The 9302-nt window shown below is 36.8% G+C and overlaps 1 protein-coding gene across 1 annotated transcript; it reads left to right on the top strand.

Moving 5' to 3' along the window:
* The first annotated feature begins 5572 nt into the window (after positions 1-5572).
* On the top strand, positions 5573-6532 carry LOC125101287 (olfactory receptor 2L2-like). Its single transcript, XM_047731857.1, has one exon. It carries the CDS (start codon positions 5573-5575, stop codon positions 6530-6532), a length of 960 nt encoding a protein of 319 aa, XP_047587813.1.
* The last annotated feature ends 2770 nt before the right edge of the window (positions 6533-9302 follow it).

Here is a 9302-nt window from a genome sequence, read left to right as displayed (position 1 = left end):
AAATGTCTGTTTATGTCTTCTGCCCATTTCTTAATTGGATTATTTGTTCTTTGAGTGTGGAGTTTGATAAGGCCCCTGTAGATTTGGATCCTAGCCTTTTATCTGAGATATTTGCATATATCTTCAGTCATTCCTTTAGTTGTCTTTGGTTTTATTGACTGTTTTCTTTTGCTATGCAAAAGCTTTCATCTTGATGAAGTCCCAATAGTTCATTTTTCTTGTTTCCCTTGCCTTTGGATATGTGTTTAGCAAGAAATTACACAGCCGAGGTCACAGAGGTTGTTGCCTGCATTCTCCTCTAGGATTTTGATGGATTCCTGTCTCACATTGAGGTCTTTCCTCCATTTTGAGTTTATTTTTGTGTGTGGTGTAAGAAAATTTCCCAGTTCCATTTTTCTGCATGTGGCTGTTCAGTTTTACAACAACATTTGTTGAAGATATTTTCTTTTTTCCATTGGATTCCTTCCTGATTTCTCAAACATTAGTTGACCATAGAGTTGAGGGTCCATTTCTGGGGTCTCTATTCTGTTCCACTGACCTATATGTCTGTTTCGGTGCCAGTACCATGCTGTCTTGATGATCACAGCTTTGTAGTACAGTTTGAAGGTCAGACATTGTGATGCCCCAGGTTGGTTTTCCTTTTCACCATTTCTCTGGAGATTCAGGGTCTTTTCCTCGTTCCACAGAAATTTTTAGATTAGTTGTTTCAGCTCTGTGAAAAGAGTTGATGATATTTTGATAGGAATTCCATTGAATATATCGATTGCTATAGGTAGCAGAGACATTTCAACAATGTTTGTTCTTATAATCCATGAACGAGGAACTCCCCTCCCCATTTCTTTGTGTATTCCTCAGTTTACTTCATGAGTGTTCTATAGTTTTTGAGTACAGATCCTTTACCTCTTTGGCTAGGTGGTATTACTAGGTATCTTATGGATTTTGGAGCAATTGTAAATGGGATCAATCCTGAATTTCTTGTCTGTCTCATTGTTAGTGTATAGAAATGCAACTGATTTCTGTGCATTGATTTTATATCCCGTCATGTTGCTGAATTCCTGTAATGTTCTAGCAGTATTGGGGTGAAGTCTTTGGGGTTTTCCACAAAAAGTATCATGTCTTCTGCAAAGAGTGAGAGTTTGACTTTTTTATTTATTTATTTATTTATTTATTTATTTATTTATTTATTTATTTATTTATTTATATTCAGATGTCTTTATTCCTTTTTGTTGTGTGATTGCTGAGGCTAAGACTTCTTTTTTTTTTTTTTTAATTTCTTTCCAGCATAACAGAATTCATTGTTTTTTGCACCACACGACTTCTAATACTATGGTAGAACAACAGCAGTGACAGTAGACATCCTTGTCATGTTCTGACCTCAGGGTAAAAGCTTTCAGTTTTCTCCATGGAGAATGATATTCACTGTGGACTTTTCATAGATGGCTTTTATGTTATTGAGGTATGTTCCCTCTATCCTTATACTTTGAAGAGTTTTAATCAAGAAAGGATGGTGTAGGGCACCTAGTTGGCTCAGTCGGTTAAGTGACATACTTTGGCTAAGGTCATGATTATGGGATCCTGGGATCAAGTCTCACATCAGGCTCCCCCTGCTCTCTGGGAAGCCTGCTTCTCCCTCTTCTGCCTGCTACTCCCTATCTTGTGCTCTTTCTTCTCCTGTGTCAAATAAATAAATAAAATCTTAAAAGAAAGAGAAAAGAAGAAAGGATGTTGTACATTGTCAATTTTTTTTTTCTGCATCAGTTAAGAGGATCATATGGTTCTTGTCCTTGCTTTTAATGATGTAGTGTGCCTGGTGTCGGATATTAAGAAGGGCACATATTGCATGGAAAACTGGGTGTGGTACATAAACAAGGAATCTTTGAACACTGAAAAAAAAAAATAAAGTAATGTATATCACATTGATCGATATGTTGTGTTGAATCACCATTTCTACCCAGGAATAAATCCCACTTGGTCATGGTGAATAATCCTTCTTAGTTACTCTTGGATCCTTCTGGCTGGTATTTTGGTGAGAATTTTTGCACCCATGTTCATCAGGAATATTGTTCTGTAATTCTCCTTTAGGATGGGGTCTTTATCTGGTTTTGGGATCAAGGTAATGTTAACCTTATAGAATGACTCTGGAAGCTTTTGTTCCATTTCTATTTTATGGAACAGTTTCAGAGGAATAGATACTAATTCTTTAAATGTTTGGTAGAATCCCCCTGTGGAACCATCTGGCCCTGAACTCTTATTTGTTGGGGGATTTTTGATTACTACTTCAATTTTATTGGTGGTTATGGGTCTTCACAGGTTTTTTATTTCTTCCTGTTTCAGTTTTGGTGGTTTGTTTATACATCTCTAGCATGCATCTTTTTCTTCCAGATTGACCCAACTTGTTGGCATATGGCTGCTTTTTATTTTATTTATATTTTTTTAAAGATTTTATTTATTTATTTGACAGAGAGAGTGAGATCACAAGTAGGCAGAGAGGCAGGCAGAGAGACAGGAGGAAGCAGGCTCCCTGCTGAGCAGAGAGCCCGACGCGGGACTCGATCCCAGGACTCCGAGATCATGACCTGAGCCGAAGGCAGCGGCCTAACCCACTGAGCCACCCAGGCGCCCCATATATGGCTGCTTTTAATAGGTTCTTATAATTGTTTGTATTTTTGGTATTGTGTTTGATCTCTCCTCTTTAATTAATGATTTGATTATTTGGGTCATTTCTCTCTTTTTTTTCTTTTTGATAAGTCTAGCCAGGTGTTTACCAATCTTGTTAATTCTTTCAAAGTTAATTTTGTGGTTGTCCCATTCATTATTTAGGTGGATGCTATTTAGCCTCCATGTATTTCCCTTCTTTCCAAATTGTCTCATGTGATTGATTTCTAGTTTCAAAGTATTTGGGTCTGAAAATATGCATGGAATGATCCCAATATTTTTGTACTATTTGAGACCTGCTTTGTGACCCAGGATGTAACCTATTCTGGAGAATGTTCCATGTGGACTTGAGAAGAAGGTGTATTTGTTGTTCTAGGATGGAGTGTTCTGAATATATCTGTGATGTTGATCAGGTCCAGTGCATCATTCAAAGTCCTTCTTTCCTTGTTGATCTTCTGCTTAGATGATCTGTCCATTGTTGTGAGTGGGGTGTTAAATCTCCTAATGTTATTGTGTTATTATCAATGGGTTTCCTTAACTGTGTTAGTAATTTGTATATATAATTGGCTGCTCCCATACTTGGGGCATAAATATTTACAATTGTTAGATCTTGTTAGATAGAGCCTTCAAGTATGATATAGTGTTCTGAGATTTCCAAGTTTCACTATTATATGTGGAGGTTTGGGCCTTTTGATTATTTGTTTATATAGTTATATAAGTTCTTTATACATTTTAAGTATTGACCTCCTATCAGACATATAATATGGAAACATTTTTCACATTCACTAGGTGACCTTTTTTGTTCCATTAATAGTTTTCTTCCCTGTGCAAAATATATTTATTTTGATGTAATCCCAGAAGTTTATTTTTGCTTTTGTTTCATTTGCTGAAGAGACACATCTACAATAATGTTGCTAAGGCCAATGTCAATGAAATTACTACCTATGCCTTCTTGTAGGTGTTTATGGTTTGTATCATTAATTTAATTCTTTAATTCATTTTTAGTTTACTTTCATGTGTAGTTTAAGTGCTTCAATTTCATTATATTGCATTTGGCTGTCCAGTTTTTCTAGAAATATTTATTCAATAGACTGTCTCTTTCACGTTTACATCCCCACCTCCTTTCTTGTAGATTATTTGAACACATATGTGTACGTTTTTTTCTGGCCTCTCCATCCTGTTCCATTAATCTAAGTGTCCATTTCTGTGCTAGGACCACATTGTTCTGATGGTTATATCTTTGTAATATATTTTGAAACATGGGGTTATGATATCTTCAGCTTTATCATTTCTCAGGACTGCTTTGACTATTTGGGGTCTTTTATGATTCCTTACAAATTGTAGCATTATTTATTCTAGTTTTCTGAAAATGATATTGCATTTTGAGAGGGCTTACATTGAACTTGTAAATTGCTTTGTGTAATATAAGCATTTTAACAATATTAATTCTTCCTGTCCATGAGCACGGAATATCTGTCCGTTTTTTTTGTGACTTTTTCAATTTCTTTCAAAAATGTTCTCTAATTTTTAGCATATAGTTCTTTCAACTCCTTGGCTAAATTTACTCCTAGGTATTTTATTCTTTTTGGTGAAATTGGTTTAATTTTAATTTCCAGCCATTTTGCCATTAGTGCAGAGAGATGCAAGATTTCTATTTATAAATTTTTCATTCTGCAACTTTACTGAATACATTTATTATTTGTAATAGTTTTCTGTGGAGTCTTTAGTGGGTTTTTGTTTGTTTGTTTGTTTAGTATTGTCATCTATAAATAGTGACAATTCTACTTTTTTCATACCTCTGCATGACATTTCTTATTTCTTATTTCCTTCTCTTATTGCTATTTGTGATATGGATAAACCTAGGAGGTATAATCCTAAGTAAAATAAGTCAGGCAGAGAAAGACATATGTCATATGCTATCATTTATATGTGGAATCTAAAAAAAAAAAAATTAAAAATGAAGAAACAAACAAACAAAAATACAATAGAAATGGATCCATAAATATGTAAAACAAACTGGTCATGCCTGGAACTGGGAAATGGTGGCAGAGATGGGCAAATATGGGTGAAGGGGAATGGGAGGTACAGCCTTCCAGGTACAGAATAGGGGATATAGTCAATGGTATTGAAATAGATTCATATGATGACAGATAATAGCTACACTAGTGCTGAGATTAGCATAACCTATCAAGTTTTCCAATAAGTATGTTGCACCTCTTAAGCTAATATAACATCACCTACCAAATATAATTCAATTGAAGAGGGAAAAAATGTGTCCTTTCTACCCCTTCTTAAAGGCATTGAATTTAAGCTTGCTGCTCGTCGATTCTCTGATTACAGACAACAAAGGGAGACTAACAAAACCCATTCTACTGAACAGATAAATGTTATTGAGGCTTGAGTGTGTATTGGAACACTCAATAGTCCACGTTCTGATGGAACTTCAACAAGTTAAATACATAATATTGGGGTTTCCAAAATATAGTTTAGTTCATATGACATATTTAGTATATGTTACACCTGAATCACAAAAATATTTTATTAGAGCATTCTTACGCTATGCCAAAATCATTTTGACTACAACCATTATTATGATAAAACAAAAACAAAAACAGAAACAGCTGTATGAATTTAAGAATTATTTAGCTTATTGAAAGAGGAGAATTAAATTTGAGGTAGAACAAGTAAATATAGAATGTGTTGGAGCATTGATGGAAAAAAATGTGCTATTTCATATTCTGGTTAATTACTGTCCTGCAACTTAAACATCTTTATGAAGTAAGAAAATTCTGTTTCCAGCTCCCCTGAGAAAGAGTTCGTATTATGCAGTCAATTGCTGTATTGTATGGACCTGCTTTATATGCATGTATTATGAAAGCATCCACTGTCTTTCAGGTGAAGTTGCTAAGGAGAAAGCATGGAGACAGGAAATGAGACATTGAGTACAGACTTCATTCTCTTGGGCCTTTTTCCTGGGATGAGACATCCAGGACTCCTTGTCTCTCTTGTCTTCCTCATCTATACCATGGCTATCACAGGAAACATCACTTTGATCCTCCTCATCTGGGCAGATCCCCACCTCCACACCTCCATGTATTTCCTGCTTAGCCAGCTCTCTCTCATTGACCTGGCTTTCATCTCTAGCATAGTGCCAAAAATGCTGGTTAACTTTTTCTCAGGAAAAAGGAAGATTTCCCTGATTGGCTGTGGAACCCAGATCTTCTTCAGTTTGACTCTGGGGATTGCTGAGTGTCTACTCTTGACCCTCATGTCTTATGACCGCTATGTGGCTATCTGCAATCCTCTTAAGTACCCAATTATTATTAGCCACCAGGTGTCCCAGAAAATGGCCATTGGATCCTGGGTGGGAGGGACTCTGGCATCTTTGGCCCACACAGCCTGTGTCATGCACTTTCCCCTCTGTGGCACCCGGGAACTCCACCACTTTTTCTGTGAGGTCAAGGCCATCTTGAAGTTATCTTGTGAGGACATATCAGCCTATGAGAAAGGAGTACTAGTGACCAGCATTGTTGTGGTTCTTCTCCCCGTAAGTTTCATCCTGACTTCCTACACACTAATCTTCCTACAGATCTTGCAAATAAACTCCCGTGAGGGAAAGAGTAAGGCCCTGGCTACCTGTTCCTCCCATCTGACTGTGGTCATCTTTTACTATGGCCCAGCCATGCTGATATACATGAGGCCTGGATCTTCCCACACCCCCATCCTGAACCAGGGTCTCTTTATGTTTGACACCATCCTCACTCCCATGCTGAACCCCCTTATCTACAGTCTAAGGAACAGGGAGGTTGTGGGTTCAATGAAGAAGGTACTGAGGAGATGTCCTATTCAGAATAGGCGTCCATGTTTCAGTTACTAGACACAAAACTTCCAAGTTCAAATATCCCTGGGAGGCAGAGAGGTCTGAGGAAACAATGGGACTCCCTGTGTCCCCATTTCCTCTCCTCTTTTCTCCTGATAATATCAGTTTCACATAACAAAACCAATGAATTCTCAGAAAAGAGAGGAAAAAACAACTCTACCATTTTTAAGAGGTCTAAATCACAACCAATTCCCTATGTGAAAATGAGCTTTCACCTAATCCCCTTATCTTGCTTCATTTCTTATCAATTGCAATGGAAAAACCCTCTTCTTTCTTTTAGATGTAGAAAAAGGTATAAGACAAGTATAATGTTCTTGGGAAGAAAATACAGAATTTTTTCTAAGATCACAACTCTTTTTAGAGTTCATCAGTGACAAACTTCCAAATATCCATTAGTTCCAGGTTTTTGGGCCAGTGAATAAAGCAAAAGTAAGTACTTCCTAACAGTCCTCACTTTTACCCATCTGGTAACAATAAACCATGTCCTTTAACCTCCTAAATATCATGGTTGTTTTTATCCACTTCACGTTTCTTTCCATAATCTCTATCAATAATTGCATACAAATGTTCCAGCTCTGACCCTTTCCTTCGTTATTATTTATGCACAATCCTACCAGTGTGATTTGTCTGTGTGCAGAAACCCATCCTCCTGGTCAGGGGTTCATCCTTTATCAGTGGCTTCCCAAAATCTATGGGGTAAATTACAGATTCTCCTATGTGACAGAAAGGCCTTGTATGACATATTTTAGTGAGTCTACCCACAAATTCCACCATCTGCTTAAGGTCCACCAGTGCCAGGAAGCTTGCAGAATCTCCAGGTGTCATGTTCTCTCCAAACTATGCAGATTTACACAGGCTTTTACTTCTGCATAAAAAGTCATGTGCCTCTCTGCTTTTTGCCTGAACTTCCTTCACAGATCTTAATTCAATACCTATCACCCTGTGCAACCTCCCCAGTTCCCTACCAGGATGACTGGGTAATAATTATCTCTCTCCAGCACTAATACCTCCTTCTGTATGTCCTAAACCTTCCAAATTGTTTGCAATGTGAATTTGATTAGTGGATTCATACTGAACTTGATTGGCAAAGCCAGTCTATGTCTTTTTCTATATTTCCTTCTTACCCTTTTTAATGCTACTTTCTCTTCTCCCTTATATATTTCTACATAAACTAGAAGCTATAGGAGTCTAAATTATTTATTTTTACTCATTGAGTAATTGTTGTGCTTCTTATAATTTTTTTAAAAGCAAGATGTCAATATATTATACTTATATTTCAAAGCAAAATTGATTAAAATGTTTTTATATTAACAAAAATAATTACAATAGCTATATGCTAATCTGTTTATTTATTTCTAATTGCTTTCACAGAAAGTGGAATTTTCCTCTCAAAGGTAAAATGATTCTGTGTCAATTAGCAAGAATATTAAAAACATTATGCCAAAATAAAAATATTATTTATTTAGAATTTCTAGGAAAAAAATAACATCTTGTTAATTGCTAATGTTTTTAAGACCAGCTCAACATTTCTAAATTTCAGTTCCACTATACCCAAGAATATTGAAAATATTAGTAGGGATGGGGCACCTGGATGGCTCAGTGGATTAAGCCTCTGCCTCCAGCCCAGGTCCTGATCCCAGGATCCTGGGATCAAACCCTACATCAGGCGCTCTGCTCAGCAGGGAACCTGCTTCCTCCTCTCTCTCTACCTGCTTCTCCACATACTTGTGATCTCTGTCAAATAAGTAAATAAAATCATAAAATCCTTAAAAAATATATAGGGATAATTGGTAGGTAAAACAAGTTCAGTGTCAAAGTACAGATTTGGTTTAAAAAAAGGCTTAAAAGATTTATTTTTTAATGTAACATTTTCTGGGTCTTAAAATGTTAATAAGAACTTCCTAGGGTAAGATAAAGTAAACAATGTTTCACCAAACATTTTGCAAAATGTCTTGCAGAATGCTTTCTGGAATATTTGCATCTAACTCCTACAGTTATGCTCTTTCAGTGTGATCATAGAAAAAGCTGATAATTGAAGCTGTAACACATGGGACAGCTAAAGATTGGATGAACATAGTGTTATATCCATTTGGTATCATGTTAATAAAATACAAATATTTTGAATGAACAATTTTGTTTTCATGATTATTTTCTAGTACCAGGAGTACAAATGTGTTCTCAAAAATTCTATTGAATCATATTTTTAAAAGACACACTACGGCTCTATCAAAGCAAAATGGTTGAGTAGTAGCAGACTGAAATGATATCGGTTTCCAGGAGTTCAGCTAAATAGTTATCAAAGAATTCCAAACACCTACAAACTCAACAGGAGATAGAAGAGAAGAGCAGCAATTCTAGGAACAAAAAATTGACCACTTTCCGGAAGGTAGGATGTGTGGAGAAATGAATCTGAAATTATGGGAAGATAGACTGTAGGGGGAGGGCCCAGCTTCTGGCAAGGAATAGAGCAACAGAGCACAAAAATCAGAACTTTTAGAAGTCTACTCCACTGAGGCATATCACTCCAGAGGCTAAGCGGGGGTGGATCCCTCAAGGGGACAGTGTGGTCTTAGGTCTGTCAGGGTCACAGAAGGATAGGGGGTGTCTGAGTGTTGCAGAGCTGCCACGTAGTGGAGCAGGGAAGCCAACTACAGAGATGGAGCTGAAGAGTGAGCTCTCAGGTTGGGGTTACCTTAAACTGTGATCCAAGGCTCAGTTGTTCCACTGCTTTTCAAGCAGGAACCCTACAAGAGGCAGATCCAGATCC

This window comes from Lutra lutra, chromosome 5 (assembly GCF_902655055.1).
Source record: "Lutra lutra chromosome 5, mLutLut1.2, whole genome shotgun sequence".
Classification (NCBI taxonomy): Eukaryota; Metazoa; Chordata; class Mammalia; order Carnivora; family Mustelidae; genus Lutra; species Lutra lutra.
Note: the sequence above shows the minus strand (reverse complement) of the source record. Positions and strands in the feature narration are given on the sequence as shown.

Excerpts from the sequence above, each read along its gene's own strand:
- LOC125101287 (XM_047731857.1), top strand. The coding sequence starts at position 5,573 with ATGGAGACAGGAAATGAGACATTGAGTACAGACTTCATTCTCTTGGGC.